Source organism: Bos indicus, chromosome 11 (assembly GCF_029378745.1).
Source record: "Bos indicus isolate NIAB-ARS_2022 breed Sahiwal x Tharparkar chromosome 11, NIAB-ARS_B.indTharparkar_mat_pri_1.0, whole genome shotgun sequence".
Lineage (NCBI taxonomy): Eukaryota > Metazoa > Chordata > Mammalia > Artiodactyla > Bovidae > Bos > Bos indicus.
The window spans coordinates 6,640,280-6,661,812 of NC_091770.1; the positions used below are offsets into that span (position 1 = coordinate 6,640,280).

Consider the following 21,533-nt stretch of genomic DNA (forward strand, 5'->3'; position numbering starts at 1 on the left):
GGAGTTCCTCCTGCAGCTCAATGTCTGCGGTGGGGTGATGGGGCGCCCTCCATGCCCCCCAGTTCACCCTTCCCTGAGCTCTGCCTTCCAAACAAGGCAGGGGTGGTGAGGCGGGCTCCTCCCGCATGCATCATAGAAGGTGTACCTTCCTTCAAACCTCATAACAGTCTTGTCTGTTTTAATTGTATTTCCCACTTTTTGACCTGTCTGGTTATCCTAATGGGCAAGAAGGGAGTTCAGGTGGAATGGGGCAGGGGGCTATGAAGACAGCTACTGCCCCATTTGTTCCCAGCTGGTCTGTGACCCCCCTTTCCATGCTGCCAGCCGACCTTCCCCCTCTTCCTCGCCGTGTCTGTACTCCCACCAGCCCCTCAAAACCGGGCTGTTTGACAGTCAACACTTGGGTGATCAGGAATGCTCAGAGCTAGGACGGCAGAGGTGGCAGCTAGCAATAGCACAACCGAAGTAATGCAAGCATGCAGTGCAGCTTCCGATGGGCTTTTTTTTTTTGAAGATTTATTATGTTCGGCTGTGCTGGGTCTTCATTGCTTCATGCAGGCTTTCTCTACTTGCGTGAGTGGCGGCTACTTTTCGTTGCAGTATGCAGGCTTCTCGTTGCAGTGGCTTCTCGTTGTGGGGCACAGACTGTGCACACGGGCTTCAGTAGTTGCAGCTTCCGAGCTCTAGAGCACAGGCTCAGTGGTTTTGGCACACGGGCTTAGTTGCTCCGTGGCATGTGGGATCTTCCCTGACCATGGATCGAACCCCGCGTTGCAAGGCACATGCGTAACCACTAGACTATCAAAGAAGCCCCAGGCGGTCTTCTTATGTCACCATCACCTGCTCTGTACATGGGGGATACTTGTTCATGACAGTGCCTTTGACAGGAGGTTCTCAAACTTGAGCTTGCTTCAGCATCACCTGGAGGACTTTACTCAAATGATGGCTGAGCCCACTCAGGGTTCTGGATTCAGCAGGTGCCAGGGAGGAAGGGGGCTGAGGACCTGTGCTGCTCCTGAGTTACCAGGTGGTGCTGAGGTGACTGGTCTGGGGACCTGGAGAACCACTTCCTTAGGAGGTTAAGAGATCTCATGTCCAGAGGCGAATCAGCTGTAACAAGTGAGTATATCAGTGTCGAAACCAGACCTCAGGTTCCTCTCAACTTTGTTCCCCACTCATGAAGGCACATTGCTTGAAGGAGGGAAGAAGAGGACAGTGAAAAGATGAAAGGGATATGGAAGTTGCCAGTTGATGGGGTCACAAGAAAAATAGTGATGAGGGTGGTGTTGATTCTCTAGCTTCTCAGACTACCTGCTCCAGTGTTCTTAGCCCGGGTTGAGCGTTAAAATCACCTGGAGAGGCTTTGAAACTCTCTGTACCTGGGACCAATTACATCAGGACCTTGGAGGGGGTGGGGGCTCGGCATCTTTAGTTTTTAAAGCTCTCCAGGCACTTCTGATGTGTAGCCGAGGCCGACATCCACTGCTCCGTTCTGCCTGCTGTGTTCCTCACCGCCACCCTTGATTAAACGGCTCAGGGGCTTCTTTTTCTTTAACGTTTATCTGCTCATTTGCCTGCATCGGGCCTTAGTTGTGGCACGCGAGCTCCTTAGGTGCAGCGGGTTGGATCTTAATTGTGACATGTTGGATCAAACCCAGGCCCTCTGCACTGGGGGCATGGAGTCTTACCCCCTGGGCCACTAGGGAAGTCCCAGAGGAGGGATTCTTAATGTGGGGTCCACTGAAGGGGCTTACAATTCTGGGAGTCTGTGAACTCAGATGGGAAAAAATTACATTTCTTTTTTCACAAACGTCTAAGTCTCCCCTCAGAACCTGGGTTCTGAACCTGTTATGTATCTGATTGACTCTCATTAGCTAAATGGGCATTTGCTTCACCAGGAGCATGAACAGAGAGAAATCTGAGAATCTGTATGGAACTCCATGGAAACATTTCTGGAGCATACTTGAATTAAGAACCTCCTATGAAACATAAATAATTTCCTAAACATAGGAGGTCAGTTATCATGGCACTTGATTATGGGCCAAAAAAGCCCCGTTTAAAACCGGGATATTATCTTGCTATGTGACTTGGACATATAACTTTATGTTTCTGGATGTTTCATTTATTTGATGAAATGGATGGATTAGAGAGCAGGGGTTCTTTTGTTATTTTAAAAATGGTTTGGGATAGTACCCATTTCATTCAAATTTTTCATGACACGTCAAGAGGAAATTTAAGAGTGCTTGGGCTTAATTGGGGATTGCTAGTCTGAGTGTCAGAGAAGGCAAAGGCAACCCACTCCAGTACTCTTGCCTGGAAAATCCCATGGACGGAGGAGCCTGGTGGGCTGCAGTCCATGGGGTTGCTAAGAGTCAGAGATGACAGAGCAACTTGACTTTCACTTTTCGCTTTCATGCATTGGAGAAGGAAATGGCAACCCACTCCAGTGTTCTTGCCTGGAGAATTGCAGGGACGGGGGAGCCTGGTGGGCTGCCGTCTATGGGGTCGCACAGAGTCGGACACGACTGAAGCGACTTAGCAGCAGCAGCAGCAGCAGTCTGAGTGTGTTCAGGGGCCAGGAAGTAAGTCAAATCTGTGAGGTTGTGAGTGACAGGGCCTGTGACCCACTGCAATGAGTCTGTCCCTTGGAAAGACATTTAACGGAAGACAGTGCCACCACTCTGACTGGAAAATACACACCCACATGTTGAACAGGCCTGTGACCCCCAGTCTGTGATTCCCCGTGTAGCTTTGACACCTTGTGACAATCAGATCACATCACCCTTAAGTTAAAGGGACGAGGGCCAAATCCTGGCTCCACCACTTCTGTTTGTATTTCCTTGGAGGTGTTATTGAACATCTGTAAGCCTCAATGTCTTTATCTCTAAAAGGAAAATAATAATATCTAGTTTGTAAAGTACTGGGAACATTAAAAGAAATCACACATGTCAAGACTTCACCCAGTGCCTGGCACATGGTGGGTGTTCAAGATATGTTAGCTGCCATCACCATCCTCACCATCGTTACCGTCCGATTACGAATCACTGACCTCAAAACTTCAAAAACCACTCTGAAAAAAAAAAAAAACAACACTCTGAGAGGGCTGGCACGATCAGAGGCACAGGGACTTAGCATTATCTCTGCTCCTAATTCTTGTGGGTATCTGCCTACTTTGTTTAAGGATAAGCCAGGCCTAAATATCAATGCTTCTCAAATCACATGAGAGTCTTGGTGAAGCACAGCCGATTCTGGTTCCCTGGGTCTGGGCTGGGGCCGGAGATTTTGCATTTCTCATAAGTGACGTATGTCCATGCTGCTGGTCCAGGGACCACAACTTGAGTAGGAAGGCTTTAGAACATTTGAGACAAAGTTTTCTTATCTGGGAGCAAGGAAGTTAACGTACGGCTTTGGACGTGCCCTAAATTTTCTAGAGCTAATAGTCATCAGAATGTTTCCTTAACTGTGTGTGGTTGGCAGAATTATAAGACACCCCTCACTGATCACACTTTGCCTAAGTGCCTCCCCTTGAATGAGAGTGGGTTATACAGACATTATGGGATGGCTTTCCCACAATTAGAGGACCATATGAAGCAAAGGAGAGGGAATTTTGCAGATGTATTTTAGGTCTCCAGTCAATTGACTTGAAGTTAATCGAATGGAAGACCAGCCTGGCACAACCAGTTGGGCTCCTTATTTATTATTTTTGGCTGTGCTGGGCTTTCGTTGCTGCGGATGGACTTTCTCTCGTTGCGGGGAGTGGGGGCTCCTCTCTCGTTGGGGTGTGTGGGCTTCTGTGGTGTGAGTGGTTCACGGGCTTAGTTGCCCTGCAGCACGTGGGTTCTTCCCAGACCAGGGATGAACTCATGTCCCCTGCAGTGGCAGGTGGATTCTTAACCACTGGACCACCAGGGAAGCCATTAGTTCTTTAAAAGAAGATCTGGGGTCAGAGTCCAGAGTAAGACAGGTGTGAAATAGAACCAAGATTGTCCCTTGGCTCTGAGGAATCAAACTGTCCTGTTGAGGAAAGGGCCCTGGGGCAGGAAGCGGCAGCGGCCTCTAGTTGCTGAGAGTGGCCTTGGCTGAGAGCCGGCAAGAAAGTGGAGACCCCAGCTGTAGAGTTGCAAGGAACTGAATTCTGCCAACAGCCCCAGGCAAGTGGGCTGGGACCCCAAGCTTTGATATCTGCCTGTGGGGCTTCCCTGGTGGCTCAGCTGGTAAAGAATCCGCCTGCAATGCAGGAGACCCGGGTTCAGTCCCTGGGTTGGGAAGATCCCCTGGAGAAGGGAAAGGCTATCCACTCTGGTATTCTGGCCTGGAGAATTCCATGAACTGTATAGTCCATGGGGTCTCAAAGAGTCGGACACAACTGAGCGGCTTTCACTTCACTCTGGAACCCTGAACAGAATCTATCCGAGCAGGCAGACCCACAGTGATGTGAGCTCATAATGGGGCTTGGTTTCACGTCACTGAGTCTGTGGTCTTTTGCTCCAGGGCAATAGAAAGCAAATCCAATGTCCTCATTCTTCTCGTGGATTGCTTTGCCTAAAGAGAACTTTTGTAGACAACATTGGCCTCAGATTATCTCGACACAAGTGCTGGGGTGAAAAATTGGTATTTCTATTTGTTGTTATTCAGTTTCTAAGTTGTGTCCAACTCTTTGCGTCCCCATGGACTGCAGCACACCAGGCTTCCCTATCCTTCACTATCTCCCTGAGTTTGCTCAGACTCATAGCCATTGAGTCAGTGATGCCATCCAAACATCTCATCCTCTGTTACCCCCTTCTCCTGCCCTCAATCTTTCCCAACATCAGGGTCTTTTCCAATGAGTTCGCTCTTCACATAGGTGGCCAAAGTATTGGAGCTTCAGCATTAGTCCTTCCAATGAATATTCAGGATTTATTTACTTTAGGATTGACTGGTTTGATCTCCTTGCTGTCCAAGGGACTCTCAAGAGTCTTCTCTAGCACCACAATTTGAAAGCATCAATTCTTGGGCACTCAGCCCTGTGTATGGTCCAACTCTCACATCCGTACATGACCAAAGGGAAAACAGACACTCAGGAACAAGGGAATGGACCCATGGATAGAAGTAAACCTCAGCCTCCTATCAGGGTGTCCTGACTATCCTAGGTGGCCGCCATCCAGCAACAAGGGCTCAGGGTTCACCATGGTAGTAGAGAGCTGGGGTGGGGGGAGCAACCAGAAATAAAACTCCTGGGGGTGACCCATGTCCTTCCTGCTTCCTTCTTATGATAACCAGTCCTGTGACCATGCCTAACTTCAAGGGTACAGAGAAATGAAATTCCTTGTGCGCCTCAAGGTAGCACCGGTCCAGATGTTGGGAACCTGAGTCTGTCAACCACTGTGTTGCCAGAGAGGAGGCAGAATTTCAGATAGCTCAGCTTCAGGATGCTTGTCTCACACCAGGGATGGATCTGGCTGTCCTGGCCACCTGGGAGAAGCCAGAGGGAGCACATGTGTGTGAAGGGAATGCTGCCAAAATCTTGGCTTTCTCTGCCCACCGAAGTGGAATAAAAAAACACAGAGGAAATAGAAAGGCAGCTTTATTCCTCAGCTGGCAGAGGGGGAGAACATGATAGGCTCGTGCCTCAAGAACTGTGTCCCCCTTCCATGAGGAACCTGGGGGCTTATATTAGCTGAGGGCTCACAGTCAGGGCTAGGTGATGAGGAACGGAGGTGTAAGGATCCTGTATTCTTTCTCTTGCATTGTTTTAAAGACAGTCATAGGCTGGCATCAGGGAGTCTGTTAATTGAGGCCGGCAGTCTGGTAGCCTGGTAGTTGGGTCTACTCTCTTTTGTGTGTTGTACTGGGGCCTTCTTTCTATAATGTGAAAAAGAGAAAAGCTACAAGGGGTGATCTGTGGGGAGAGTGCTGTAAAGATGAGCAGATACAGGATGTAATTAGCATAGAGTCAAAGGATAACAGGTGCAAAATGTGAGTTGGGGGGCAGAAACGCAAACCTAGTTACAGACTACAGATTAGGAGCAATTAAAGTAAAAACTAAGAGTGGCCAGGCCTGCTCACTGTTCTCTTTATCTTCTTCCGTCTCAGGAAAGAAAAGAAAAACTCATTCCTCTTTTTTCCTTTTCCCTCCAATAGAAACTCTCCCTCTGGGCCCAGAAGAGAGCAAAGAGTTTCTTGGGGCTTCCTGGATTGGTGGACAATCCAATCAGTTCTGGCCTGTCTTCAGGCTAATGACTGGGGATTCTTGTGCCAAGGACTTTCCCCAGACCCGATAGACCAGAATTGCTTGGGTTTCCTAGCATGATTGGTTTATTTTGGCTTGATTTTCACCTGCTCTCTTGTCTGTGCTGGGCACAGGGCTAGGGGGGAATTATGCCTTCTGTGACCCTTAGGGGACAAGCCATTCTGGGTGGGCATATTTTCCAGGGAGTAAGAGATGATCTTTTGAAACATAAAAAGAAAAATCTCCTCTGTTCTGACAGCTTAATAACTTGGGGAGAAAATATTTCTAAAATATATGTATGGGGGTGAATATTTGTACTCACTGCAAGCTGATGTCACAAAAATGAGCTTTTAATAATTTTTCTAATAAGAATCTCATTTGGTTCCTGAGGCTTCTGTCAACTTAAAAAATAGTCACAACCTAAAAGTTGAGAGCTATGTTTTATTTGACGGGAATTTTTTAGGACTTCAGGCCTGGGAGACAGCATCTCAAGTAACCCTGAGAGAATTACTCTGAGGAGGTGGTGGGGAGGAGTTAGGTTGTATACGAGTTTGCAACGAAGGGTAGGTAGTCTGAACATCAAAGTATTTTTGTGAATTACAGAAAACCAATCTCAAATGAAGGAATTCAGTGCCCTCCTGTGTATGGTAAGATGCAAGAGTCTGGGCTCACTGAAATCATTCCTTTCATATGCATCTCAAAACACACAGCCAGTATCCTGTGTTTTTTTCACATCCTGAGTTCTTCAGGGCTCACTGTAGAGAGTGGCTGCATCCCAGTGGTTGCCAGGGCATGAAGGTGTTCTTCCTGAGTGCCCTGGAGGGCTGGAAATGCTTATGACTGTGACATCCTTGTTCACTGATATGGCAGGAAATACTCCATTTCTCACTCCTATTAATGAGTAAAGGGGAATTTAAGCTGCCAGCTCATGTTATTCTGGTCTAGGTTGGTCTAACTCTGCCTTTCTGGGTTTTATTCAGTCTCTTTTGGGTATATAGCTCAGATGGCAAAGAATCTGCCTGCAATACAGAAGACCCAGGTTTGATCTCTGGGTCAGAAAGATCCCCTGGAGAAGGAAATGGCAATCCACTCCAGTATTCTTGCTCAGGAAATCCCATGGACAGAGGAGCCTGGCAAGCTACAGTCCATGGGGTTGCCAGAAGTCAGACATGACTGAGTGACTAACGCTTTGGGTAGATGCTCAGTCGTTTAGAGTTTCTGACCTTGCCACCTACTTCTTGCCAGAGTCTGAGAACTGGGGCAGCCGTGTCCCCAGGGTGTGATGGGGAGGGTGGCTGGTCCCCATCTGCTGGCCTGGGGGCTCCTCACTGGCTTCTATGAAGATGCTCCTGGGCCTGGCTGGTCACACAGTGTCCCTCTACATCTTCTGCTGAAGTTTGTGGCTGGGAAACCCAGGGTCTGGTCTTGCCTGGGAGTCAGAGCTAATGCATTGGCTGACATGGCCCCACTGTGCCCCTTGATGGCCCCATGGTTTCCTGTGCCCCAGCCATGGCCTTGGCTCTCCCCTGGCTTAGACTGCTACCTGTGCAGGTGATACCCAAACCATGTACCAACCAGCAGGGCAGGAGCACCCATCAGTCAGAGCAGGTGCTGCACTAGGCTTTGGACCATGAGGGTCTCGGGTGCGTCTCTGGAAAGGCAGAGTGTAGAGAGCTCAGGGCTTAAGTAAGTGGTTATTTACTAGCTGGTCAGGACGTTTCTGGCTTTCCCAGGTGGCACTAGTGGTCAAGAACCTGCCTGCCAATGCAGGAGACAGGAAGGACATGGGTTCAGTCCCTGGGTTGGGAAGATCCCTTGGAGGAGGGCATGGCAACCCACTCCAGTATTCTTGCCAGGAGAGTCCCACGGATAGAGGAGCCTGGCGGGCTACAGTCCATGGGGTCGCAGAGAGTCAGACATGACTGAGGCAGTTTAGCACACACGTTCGCAGGAACATGTTTGCATAATCGGCTGTACTGCTCCCTATAGACTGAGTGTCCCGCAGCCTCTAGGTCCTCTTGTCCTCCATCATGGCAGCCCCATATCAGCTCAGATCTCAGCTTGCCCCAGTTCTCCACTGGAAGCACAGGGGGAGCTGTATTTCCTCCCCATCAGCAAAGAACTGAGACTCACAGGTAACTAACGCTGCCTCCCTCCACCTTAACATGCCAATGTCTCCATCCTCCCTGGGTGCTGCCGTCTTGATCAGGGCTCCCTACTTTACCCTGGTGGGAATTCCTCGAGGGATCCAGTTGGAAAGCAGAGCTGTCCCTCTGCACTCAGATTTTGAGCCTGGAAGTGGGGGCAGAACCCACTTTCCCACCTTGGACATCCCCTACGTTGTGTCCACTTCCTGCCCTCCTTACCGAGCAAGCCTTTGCTCTTCCCCTCTTTTAGGGCCATAGTGGCTGAAGACTCAGAGGAAACAGGAAGGGAAATACACTGGTAGATAATTCGCTGTTGTCCCCACCACATGCATAATGCACCTCCTAAGCTTGAGAAAGAAGGTCCAGAGAAAATACATTCATTTATATCATTTCTTTTTGATTCACCAATAAGGAATCATATGAGATTTCTCTTTCTCTGTCTGACTTACCTCACTCAGTAAGACAATCTTTAGGTCCGTCCATGTTGCTACAAATGACATTATATTCTTTTTAATGACTGAGAGCGGGATTTAAACTGTTCTTCATGATTCAGGGGAAATCATTACAGACACCAACTGTTTTGTGCTGGAACACCTAGATACTTTCACGAAGCATGGAGAGGTGGAGGGGGACAGTTGTGTCTGCTCTTATGGGGCTCTGTTGTGCTGTTTGGTTCTTGCACTCTTCTTACTAGTTTTTCTTCTCTGTCATTGGGCAATCAGCTGCTGCATCTTTGTGGGTGTGTTTTCTTCCATCAGCCCTCCCTCTTTTTCTGAGTAGCTGCCTCTTCTATGTCTAGGCTATGACAAATCTAGATAGCATATTAAAAAGCAAAGACATCACTTTGCTGACAAAGGTCTGTATAGTCAAATCTGTGATCTTTCCAGTGGTCCTGTATGGATGTGAGAGTTGGATCATAAAGAAGGCTGAGCACCTAAGAACTGATGCTTTTGAAATGTGGTGCTGAAGAAGACTCTTGAGAGTCCCTTAGACAGCAAGGAGATCCAACCAGTCAATCCTAAGGGTAATCAACCCTGAATATTCATTAGAAGGACTGATACTGAAATTGAAGCTCCAATACTTTGGCCACCTGATGCAAAGAACCACACTCATTGGAAAAGACCCTGATGCTGGGAAAGATTGAGGGCAAGAGAAGAGGGCAGCAGAGGATGAGATGGTTGGATGGCATCACCAATTCAGTAGACATGAACTTGGGTGAACTCTGGGAGATGGTGAGGGACAGGGAGGTCTGGCATGCTGCAGTTCATGGGGTCGCAAGAGTTGGAAACAGCTTAGCAAATGAACAACAACCTCTTCTCTGCTTCTCATTGAACAATCTGGTCACCTTTCCCTGACCCTCAAGGCTCTTGGAAGATACAGAAGGACTTCTTATGAGCTTCCCCCAGGATGGAATCTGGCCATTGAGTGGAGCTTAGGGGTAGGCAAACCTGCATCCTGAAATGACAGATGTTTCCGATGAGGAGTTCTTTCTAAGACTGGAAGTGTCCGTCTTAAGAGGTGCCAGCATGGCCATCTGTGGAGGATGCTAGTTTGGGAAGACTGTGTAGGTGGGCTGCTAAGCTTGATGGCTCCTGGAACCCCCTCCAGCTCCAGGTGCTGGTGCTTCCACAGAGCCGAGATCCAGTCCCAAGGATGAGGATCGTGTAGGTCGAGGGTTACATCCTACTCCATCACTCCATCAGCTCTCTGGCCTTGGGGAACCTGCTTAATGTATCTGAGTCTGTTTCCATTGTTCATGTTTACACTGGGGATGACACACTCTTACCAGACCCATGAGCTTTGCTCTGTGGAGTTGTTCAGAGTACCGAGTCCCTTCTACACAAACCTCGGGCTGGGAGAATTGGAAGCCTGGTGGGTCTGTACTGTGGCTGCCAAGGGCCTCAGGGGTCCAGCTTCCATGTCTATCCCACTGGCTGACTACAGGTGACTATTCTGAGCTAGAGAAGGGCTTGTTGAGGGTTGGCCTTTGGGAGGGGCTGATGCAGGAGGAAGTGTCTTTGCTTGCTGGTCCAGAACCCCCAGGGGCTCTGAACGACTGTGCCTTGCTGGGAATGAAGCACGTGAATGGAGTATTTGAGTGGCAGGATGAGCTGGGCTGATTTGCTGAATCTCTTGGGTTCCTGGGGCAGATGTTCGTCAAAGTTCAAAAAGTTTGACAGAGAATGAGTGATTTTATTTACTTTTTTAATTTAATTTTTATAATTTATTTTTGTTAAAAATTTTTTTTATTGGCATATAGTTGATTTATAATGTTGTGTTAGTTTCAGATGTACAGCACAGTGAGTCAGTTATATGTATATACACATATTTGCTCCTTTTTATTTTTGAGATTCTTTTCCCATATAGGTCACTACATAGTATTGAGTAGAGTTCCCTGTGCTGTACAGTAGGTCCTTGTCGGTTTTCTGTTTTATATGAAGTGGTGTGTATTTGTCAATCCCAATTTCCCAATTTATCCCTCCACCCTTCTCTACCCCCTGGTAGCCATAAGTTTGTTTTCTCCATCTGTAACTCTACTTTGTTTTGCAGATAAATTCATTGGGAAAGGGTGATTTTAGAGAGAAAGACACTTACTGGTAGACAGTAAAATAGAGAGTGTGTAGCCCATGGTGGAGCTGAGTCTGAGCCTTACCAAGTTCTCCCCTTGGAGATTCCGCCGAATGTGGCCCAAAGGCTGGTCTGCCAAAGATGGGTCTTCCTGTGCCCTGGCTTCCAGTTAGCGCATCTGTCCCCCTGACCCCATTAGGGTCAAGACTTGCCGCTGACACAGCCACGCGAACCTGAAGGAGTCCTACCATCCTGCTCCAAATTCCCTTAATCCCAGAAGGGAGGGAAATGCTAGCTTCTCTTTTCTACAGGACAGAAGTAGTGTGTGGACATCTCTCAGGGATTTCGCTCTGAACCAACACGTTTGTCTGCCTCAAACCTGTCTTTTATTTCTCTGCATCTGAAGTTAGAGAATCTCAAATGCCTAACATTCTGTGCTTCCTAGAGACCTAGTTCCAAATACTTTTTATTTGGCTTCAACATTGAATTAGTAATTGCTTTTCCAAGCTTAATTTTGATGTAAATATTTATTTCCCCATAGGTTTCAGGGGCTTTTGTATCACATGCCTGAAACACCCTGTTTAGATTTTTAGGAATTTGCAAACTGGACGTGACTCAGTGGTAGGTGTGAGGCTGGAGAGCTATTTGACTTCATTGATAGTCAAGATCGGTCACCTCATCTGTGTTCTGGGTGACTGTACTTCCTGACTCACAGACAGAGGCACTTGTAATGGCTTAAAACCTTCCGGGAACAAGGTGAAGGTAGAAATAAAGAAAAGTTTCATCTTCTAGGTGAATTAAGAGAGATACTCAAATACACCAGAGAATAAAATTTTTGCTCCTTTTAAATGCCTGAAGATTTATCTCTGGAGCTAACGTTTGCTTATTTACTCTCAATAAATGTTCAGGTGTTCAGGGGAAAGTGTGTGTGTGTGTGTGTGTGTGTGTGTGTGTGTGTGTGTGTGTGTGTGTGTGTGTATGTGTGTGTGTGTGTGTGTGTGTGTGTGTGTGTGGCCCAGCTGGGATTGGGGTGGGTCCAAGCAGGGCTGGGGGCCCAGGCCCCACTTCTGAAAACTATGGGAAATTACTATTTACATCAAAATTAAGCTTGGAAATTTTTTCTAAATTAAAAGCTGAAGCAAAATGAAAAGTATTTGGATCTAAGTTTCTGAGAAGCACAGAGGTCATGAGGGGTCATGAAGAGCTCAGGGGCCCAGAAAGAGAGACAGACAGAAAGACAGAGAAGATGAGGATAAACCAAAATTGGTGACTCTGGGTAAGATACATCGGGCCGCCCAGGTGGCTCAGTGGTAAAGAATCCGCCTGCCAATGCAGGAGACACAGGTTCGATTCCCGAGTCAGGAAGATCCCCTGGAGAAGGCAGTCGCAACCCACTCCAGTATTCTTGCCTGGAGAATCCCATGCACAGATAAGCCTGGCGGGCTACAGTCCGTGGGGTCTCAAAGAGTCAGACACAACTGAGCGACTAAACAATAGTAACAAGATAAGATGCATACTGGTGTTCTACTTTTTAGAGTATATATAACTTCCTACAACTTTTTAGTCTGTTGGAATTGCTTTCTGCAACTTTTTAGTCTGTTGGGATTGTTCAGAATTAAAGGTGAAGTAAACACCTGCACCGCCGTAGGCTGCACGTCCCTCCTTGAGCAGGAGTCAGGCCCAGGGTCACCGGCAGCTACAGTCACCTGGGCCTCAGGGGGCCTGTGGTGGACGCTGCTCGGGCCTCCGCCTCCTTCCCGCCCCTTCCCCTCCCTGGCACCCCTGGCTTAGGTTGAACCATCAACAGTTTCCACCTTACTTCATTCTTTTTCTTTTTTTCAATTTTTCCCACATTTTTGGTCGTTTTCAGAGCCTGGCCCTGCTTTGCCTCCTATTCCTCTCTACTTTACACTGAGTTCAGCAAAACAGGTCATTTGACAGAAGAAAAAACTAAAGCTAGAATTGTAACTCAAATACTGGAACAAAATGCCTTTACAATTTCTTTCTTCCAGTAAGAAGGTCATCTCAGATTCAAGCAGAAATGTCAAACTGCCTGTAATTTAAAGACACATTTAAAGAAAGTAGGACAGGAAAACGGCATTTTGCTGCAAAGTGAATTCTTCTTCCTCGGGGCTGCCAAAAACTGATGTTTCCCACACTGCGGCAGCTCCGGCTCCAGCCTGCTTCTGAGGTTTAGATGATTGAAAATGATCACGGCTATGTGTTTGTGGTTTAATTGTCTGAAGCCACTTCCTGAAGAGGTCACAGGGAAGCTGCTGTTTTGCCAAAGTCCACAGAGAGGACTGGAGACAGCTGCCTTTGGCTGGGGGCCCAGGCGGGTCTGGGGGTCCAGGCCAGGGAATGGGGAGCCTTGGGGGTGCTGGGTGCCCAGGAGGGGATCCGTGGCCCAGAGGTGGCTGGGGGTCCAGGCGGGGGGTCGGGAGCCCAGGTGACACGGGGGTTGGCACGAGGTGGGGCTACGGGGGCCCTAGTGGTGGCTTGGGGAGCCACGGTGGGGCTGGGGGTCCAGGCAGGGCCTAGGTCCATGTGGGGGTTGGGGGACCCAGGTGGGACTGGGGGGTCTAGGTAGGGGGTCAGGGGCCCAGGTGGGGCTCAGGGTCCAGGTGGGGATCGGGGACCCAGGTGGGACTGGAGGGTCCAGCTGGGCTCAGGGATGGATGGGCAGAGGCTGGTCTGGGAGGAGAGCAACAGTGTAGAATTTTGTTCCCCTGGAACAGGGTGTCCTTGTTGGGTCAGCCCTACTCCTCACCCCCACCAGATGTGGTTTTGAGAGGAGGGTTGACGAGAAAGTGATGGTGCGAGATTTCTTGGATCCCCTCCCAGCTCCAAGGCTTCAGCAGGCAGCCACCCCAGAGTGGACGCAGCCTAACTCCTGGAGTCAGAGTGACTTTAAAAGTGGTTGCAAACCTTCTCCCCATCAGAGGAGGCTAAGCCTGAGCCTTGGGGGTGCTTTCATCACAGGAGAGTTGATGACTTTTTATGGTCAACGGGCAGAAATGTTTTAAGAGTCAGGTCTCAGAAAGAAGAGCAGAGAGAATGTTATGTGTGACAGATCCCTGAGGGGCTCCTTCCCTGAGCTCCTTGAAATCAGGGGTTCAGGATAAGGGTGACAGGAAGCCTGAACAAAGAGGGCAGTCGGGGTAGGGGTGGGGGCAGGTCCACGAAGGCGCTGAGGACCAGGCTCCTTCCACACATGGTCTGCACATGGCCCCATCCAGCCACCGTATCCACACTGAGCTGGCAGAAGGCAGACTTTGGAGCTGAGACTTTTAAGTTTTTCGGGTACTTTTAAGCTGACGTCCGGGAGGATAATACGTTTCCACTTACATTTCATTGGCCCAGATTTTGTCATGTGGCCACTGCTAGTTGCAAGAGAGGCTGGGAAATGTAGTCTTTGTGTGGGATGGGAGGTGTTCAGTTAAGAGTTGGGGGGTTTCTGTTATTGGGGGAGCAGACCCTGGAGAAGGAAGTTAGCATCTGTCGTAGAAACTTTGTTTCTGAAGACTAAGGGCTTTGGAATCACCAGTCCTGGGTTTAAACATCAACCCCATGTACTAGCTGTGGCCAAGCTACTTCACCTCTTGAATCTCTTCTACTCTATCATCCACGGATTTGGAACGATACTCACATCACGGGCAAAACGAAAGAATCAACACTCAGTATTTAGCACAGCAGCTGTCACTGGTCCCCTGGTCTCTGTGTCAGTATCTTTGACTTCATTCATTTATTCAGGTGTGTGGTATTGATTGTTGTTGTTCAGTCACTAAGCTGTATCTGACTCTTTGCAACCCCATGGACCGCAGCACACCAGGATCCCCTGTCCTTCACCATCTCCCGGAGTTTGCTCAAACTCATGTCCATTGAATCAATGATGCCATCCAACCATCTCATCCTGTCACCCCCTTCTCCTCATGCCCTCAATCTTTCCCACCATCAGGGTCTTTTCTAATGAGTCGGCTCTTCACATCAGGTGGCCAAACTATTGGAGCTTCGGTTTCAGCATCAATTCTTCCAGTGAATATTCAGGGTTGCTTTCCTTTAGGATTGACTGGTTTGATCTCCTTGCTGTCCAAGGGATTCTCAAGAGTCTTTTCTAGCTCCACAGTTCAAAAGCATCAATTCTTCAGCCTTCTTTATGGTCCAGCTCTCACATCCGTACATGACTACTGGTATTGATTGTACGTGTGTTTAATTCCTATTTCTTTCAGTCCTCACTAGAGATCTCATGAGTCTGGCTAGGACCAGGACAACTAGGATGTGATTAGCTGCGTGTGTTAGTCACTCAGTTGTGTCTGACTCTTTGCGACCCCTTCGACTGTAGCCTGCCAGGCTCCTCTCTCCACAGGATTTCCCAGGCAAGAATACTGGAGTGGGTTGCCATTTCCTTCTCCAGGGGACCTTCCTGACCTGGGGATCGAACCTGGGTCTCCCACATTGTGGGCAGATTCCTTACCGTCTGAGCCACCAGGGAAGTCCCTGTCCAAAGAGGATAAAGCAACATGGTCAATGTTGGGGTGACCTTTATGCTAAGTAAATGGCCTGGTGAACCTTGGGTGGGGTTGGAGGCAAAGTTACAGGAATAGAAGCAGGATGAGCTGATGGTGAGACAGCCCAGGGTGGACACCCAGCTAAGGGGAAAGTCTCAGGTCCTCCATGTCACCACTTGTCACCGGCAGGAGAGCTCGGGACACAGCTCTGAGCCCCCATCTTCTGGTGGTTGCCCAGTGATGAGGTGGGGGAGGTTTCTAGAGTTCAAGGGTCACTTCCTCTGTCTGCCAACACTGCCCTGGCAAGCTGAGAGCCATCTGGGTTTACTATGAGCCATTCTGAATGATATCTGTGCCAGGAATGGGGAACAAGCCAAACTCCTTCAAGAACATGAAGGTGAATGCTGGCAAGGGTGTTTCTGTCTGGATTCATTCATCACTCCCAGCTCCCGAGCTGACTTTCAGGTGTGCGCATTCCCTGGTACTTTCTGGGAGTGGGCACCACGTAGTCCATGAAAACTGAATAAGATGGAGCCTGTGTCCTCATGGGCTTCCCAGGTGGCTCAGTGGTAGAGAGTCTGCCTGCCAATGCAGGAGATGTGGGTTCTCTCTTCCCCTGGGTTGGGAAGATCCCCTGGGCGAAGGCATGGCTACACACTCCAGTTTTCTTGCCTGGAGAATACCATGGACAGAGGAGCCTGACAGGCTACAACCCATAGGGTCGCAAAGAGTGGGACACTGAGCCGCTCACACAGTTGTCCTCAAATCTGTCCCCACCCCTGGGGTCCAGAGGTGTGGTCCAAGGCCTGATGGCGCCCACTTCATTCCCTCCTGGGGAAACTCCTCCCTCTACAGGTGGGGGTATTTACCTGCCCCACGGATGGCAGGTTTGGCCACGTGTCTTGCTGTGGCCAATGGAATGTGGGCCAACAAGAGTGAGCTGGTTCTGAGCAAGCAAGGCCTCGCGTGCTTTTGCCCACGTTGTTTATGTGTTGCCATCACATGAGAACATCACCTCCCAGAAAGTCACTGGTCCAAGGAGAGCGAGACATCCATGGAGCTGACTTGGGTCCCACCTGAAGCTCGGAGCTGAGCCTAACCCAGCGTAATCTAGGTCGGCCAACCTCCATCTCACCCACAGACCTGTGAGCGAGAACGAAAGACTGGTGTTCTATGGCACTGGTTTGGGGCTGGCTTGTTAGCAGTATGGTTGTGGCAGTGGCTAGCGATACAAGAGGCACCTGTGATAGAGTGTGAGACGGACCAGGGGAGATGTGGATGGTCCAGGGGGCAGGTGTGGGGGCCCCACGGGGGAGGCGCAGGGGGCCTGGGGGGAAGTACAGGGGGCATCTGATACTCCAGCTTTGGGGAGGTTGATGGGGAGGAACGCTTCATGAACTGGTGTAAAATATTCAGTTTTTGGCCCTCATTTTGCTTTTTCCTCTGGGATGCTCTAGACCACAGATTATATAGAATTCCTCAGGTTATGTCAGAATTGTGTGTAAAATAAGAGTTAATCCATAAGGACTGTGGCAAAAGTTCTCTGACAAGTTAAATATGAGGGCCTTTTGACTTTGTGATTCATTCACTCATCCCTCACTCAACAGACAGGAGTTAGGAAATGGCTCTGAACAAAATGAATTAGAATCCTGAGCACCTGAAGCTTACATGATGGTGAGAAAAGACAAGGTTGATGATAAATGTCAAGAGAGCAATAGAGCTGGAAAGGAAAGATGGAGTGTTGGGGCAGAAGGGGGTGCAATTATGCAGGAAGGTCGGGGAAGACCTTGTGAAGAGTGGTGTTTGAGCCAAAACATTAGCAGTGGCCTTAGGTGGGGAACGAACCTCTTGGGCCAAGGAGCCGGGAGTGCTAAGGCACATTTCAGGAGACTTAGGGTACAAAACTCCTATTTCAAGTGAAAATTGCCAGAGAGGAAGAACAGATTAAAAATTTTTGAGTTTTCTTGTTAAAAAAAAAATCTAGGCTACAAGATTTCTGTTGTCAGGTAAAAGCTCCAGAGACCAGCCTGGGACCACCCTTACGGGTCCGCTCTTCTGGTGTGGTGGCTCCTGGTGATACCGTTCCGTCTGTCTCCTCCGCTAGGCTCTGGTGTGCTGGACTGGCAGCCTCCCCTTCCTGTGTCCTCCAGAAGTTTCTGGGAGCCATGTTCCTCTTGTCCGTATTGATAATGGGTGTGTCCACCTTCGCCGTGCAGTCTGAGGAGCACTCGGGTAAGTAGTGACTCTCAGCTGGAAGGGCTTGCCTGCAGCTTCTCTGGGGATGGTGTTGTTTAGTCACTAAGTTGACTCTTGGTGACCCCATAGACTGTAACCCGCCGGGCTCCTCCGTCCATGGGATTCTCCAGGCAAGAACACTGGAATGGGTTGCCATTTTTTTCTCCAGGGGATCTTCTTGACCCAGGGATCAAACCCACGTCTCCTGCATTGGCAGGCGTATTCTTTACCGCTGAGCCACCTGGGGATAGGAGTTGCTTTTATCTAGGGAGATTTTTTTGTTATCGAGAAGCAAGGTGTGGCCATCCATGCCTTGGTAGGAGACACAGTCTTCTCTTGCCGGTCTCGTCTGGTGGATGAGTTTCCTGTGGGCGTCAGTCACTCCTGCCAGAGGAACAAACCAAAGAGACTGCTTTTGCCCTTGATAAAAGGTGGCTTTGGATTTTTACCATCCAATGTGTTGGAACTAAGCTAAACTCAATCAGGATCGACTTTGAATGGCCAGCTGTCATCAAATAAAAAATAAGGCCAAACTTGAGACTTCCCTGGTGGCCCAGTAAGGTTAAGAGCTTGCCTTCCAATGCAAGGTCTGTGAGTTTGGTCCCTGGTCAGGGAGCTAAGATCTCACATGCCCCACAGCCAAAAATCCAAAACATAAAACAGAGACAGTATTGTAACAAATTCAGTAAAGACTTTAAAACTGGTCCACATTAAAAAAAAAATTCTTAAAAAAGACCAAAATTTTTTTTTTATCTTGTGAACCTAATTTAACTCTTCCCACCAGATGTAGATGGACCTTGTTAGCAGCCCTAATGTCATTATCTGGGAGCTTGGAGAGCATTGTGAGCTCTCAGATTTGTTGGTGGGGCCCCACATCGTCAGGGCACGTAGTGCGCCTGGAGAGACCCAAAACCTGACCGTGGATTCTCTGTCCTCCAGTGGCCGCAGGAAGCTGCCGATTTCATGGCAGGCACCCCAAAACAAGGTTCAAGGTAGAAGGGGAGCCTTTGGTCTTGACGTGCCCCCAAGTTCTCCACTGGGAGTCTACCAGCGCCCATGTCAACGTGACTTGGCGTAGAAATGACTCCGCCGTGGCGGTCCCAGGGGAAGAAGAGTCGCGCGTGTGGGTCCGAGACGGAGCTCTCTGGATCGTGCCAGCCTCCCAGGCAGACTCGGGCACCTACATCTGCACTGTCAGGTCAGCCCCTTGGGGACAAGAGGGGAGGGGGCTCCTCCACAACGGATGCTTGCATGGCATTGCCATAACAACCTGGACTTCCGCATCCGGCCCATAGGTGGGAACCTACTTTCCGTCTGCCTCACTGTTCCTGAAATGCCTCCTAGCCGGGAGCCTATCCCCAGACGTCCTCACGGTGCCCGTTCTCCCCTTCACTGAAGTCTTTGTCTAAGTGTCAGCTCTAGGAAGAGGATGTCCCTGGCTACTTTGTCTAGAATGGGATTCCTGTCACTCTCTCTCCTTTGTCTCCATCTGACACACACGTACTGGTTTGATGTATTTAAGGACTTGTCCACCCCGTTAGAACATACGCTCCGGAGCGCAGGGGCGTGGTTTGTTTCGTTCACTGCTGAATCCACAAGGACTTAAGGAATACATGCAGAACCCTGAGTCGGATTGGAGACGGGGGAGAGACTTTAGGAAGCAATTAATCCAAATGCTTATGGGGCGGGGAGAGCCAGGCTCATAAAGTTCTCCCAGGTGGTGGGTGTGGAGCTGAGGCTGGAACCCGCAGTTCCTGACATGGGACTTAGTTCCCCCTTTATTGTCCTGTTGCCTTTTTTCCTCTTTAATTGTGGCGACACAAGGATAATATAACATTTACCATTTTAACCTTTAAAAAAATTTTTTTTTAATATCAGCTGAATTTATTTTTATTTGTTTCTAAATTTTAACTGGAGTGTAGTTGCTTTAGGGCTTCTCCAATGGCGCGGTGGGTAAAGAGTCTGCCTGCAGTACAGGGGACACAGGAGACGCGGGTTTGATTCCTGGGTTGGGAAGATCCCCTGGAGGAGGAAATGGCAACCCACTCCAGTATTCTTGACTGAAAAACCCCACGGACAGAGGGGCCTGGCAGACTGTAGTTCAAACGGTCGCAAAGAGCTGGACATGACAGAGTCACTAAGCACACGCAGCTGCTTTGCGGTGTTGCATCGGTCTCTGCTGCACAGCAGGTGCAGCAGCTGTGCCTATGCATGCATCCACTCCCTTCTGGGCTTCTTCCCATTCAGGTCACCACGGAGCACTGAGTATGCTTCCTGTGCTATGCACTGTGTTCCCATCAATTGTCTACTTTACACATAGCATCAATAGCGTATATGTGTCAACTGCAGTCTTCCAAGTCTCTGTTTCCATTAATACCACCATTTTGCCTCTGCCTTTTCCCCAGTTCTAAGGTTTTGATAGAATGATGATATTGAGATTATTGTTAGGCCAACCAAAAACCCAAACAAACTTACCAAGCTCATTTCCCCCATGCAGTATTGAAAAAAATACTTCACAGATCTTATCCAAAGATGGTAACAGTTTCCTGATATTTGATTTCAGTTGATACATGATTTCCAAGAGAAGTAAAGGGGATATTCTTTCTGTGGAAACAGTGGCTCTTCGGAAACAGCCTCTCCATCTGGATAAGGTTTCCTGGGCTAGGGATTTGGAGCATGCTGGAGCTGTGCTGAAGCACCCCCCAGAACCTGGGAGGGTGTAGACCCCTTTGAAGAGGACTTGGAGTTTCTTGTACGTGTGCTAAGCCACTTCAGTCGTGTCTGACTCTTGGCAACCCATGGATTGTAGCCTGCTGGGCTCCTCTGTCCCTGGGATTCTCCAGGCAAGAATACTGGAGTGGGTTGCCATTTCCTTCTCCACTAAGACACTGGAATTTCTTCTTAGTGGCCTCGATGGCCTTGAAAGCAGTCTTGTGAAGGGTCCTTTGAGAAACAAGCAGAATACATCACCATTCCTATATGACAGTTATGACACGGTACTTCTTTTGCCCCCCAAAGATTTGAAAGAACTAGGGACAGAAATACTACAATACTAATGAGAAAAATACAGAATGAAGTACTCACTGAGATTGGGGAAGTTATTCTTCATTTCATTTAGTTTTACTTTCATTCTGCCTTGCCATTTAGTACTCTTTTCTCCTCTTTTCAATCAGAAATGCCTCTTACTGTGACAAAATGTCCGTTGAGCTCAGGGTTTTCGAGAAGACAGACGCCTCCGTGCCTCTCATCTTCTATCCACAAATTATACCCTTGTCAGCCTCTGGGCTACTAGTTTGTCCTGATCTGAGCGAATTCATCGGTAACAGAACTGACGTGGAGATTCAGTGGTACAAGGTACGTCTCTAAAAGTTGCCATTTAATGAATACATGTTTGAAGAGCCATAGAAAAGACATAAAACACCCATTCTGAAGGCAATATGTTCACTCCTCTATTTCTATTTTGTTAAAAAGGACCGTGATTAGTATATTCTATGCATCTTTATAAGCTTGAGTAAGCATCCTCAGATAGTTATTTGAAAAGACAGAGTGTGAAATGAATGCAGAATAAATAAAACCTGAAGAAAATAGCTTTTTACTCTATGCTGTGTCTATAGAAATTTAGAAAGAACTGTTTAACAACTTTATATACATGTTAGTAGAGTTTTTGTAAAAGCACATGAAAGTCAGCCTTTGGGTTAAAGGAGTAAATATTGATGTAAACACGATTTCCTATCTTGTTTGATAAATACCATTGTCAGCTCCCTTGGGTAGACCAGGGGTGGGCAAAAGACAGCCGTGGGCCAGTGAGCTGCCGCTCCTTTGTTTGTTTTTTAACTTTTTATTTTGTATTGGAGTATATTTAATTAA

At 48.5% G+C, this 21,533-nt stretch overlaps 1 protein-coding gene across 3 annotated transcripts in view; it reads left to right on the forward strand.

Annotated features, from left to right (window-relative positions):
- The window catches only part of IL1R2 (interleukin 1 receptor type 2), a 51,262-nt gene that overhangs the window by 14,595 nt on the left and 15,134 nt on the right, over nucleotides 1–21,533 (forward strand). For all 3 annotated transcript variants that reach the window (XM_070798371.1, XM_019969823.2, XM_019969822.2), the window contains exons 2-4: nucleotides 17,536–17,663; nucleotides 18,606–18,864; nucleotides 20,840–21,020. In XM_070798371.1, coding sequence (XP_070654472.1) covers nucleotides 17,597–17,663; nucleotides 18,606–18,864; nucleotides 20,840–21,020 — 507 coding nt within the window. In that variant the 5' untranslated portion in view covers nucleotides 17,536–17,596. The remainder of the gene's footprint in view (nucleotides 1–17,535; nucleotides 17,664–18,605; nucleotides 18,865–20,839; nucleotides 21,021–21,533) is intronic.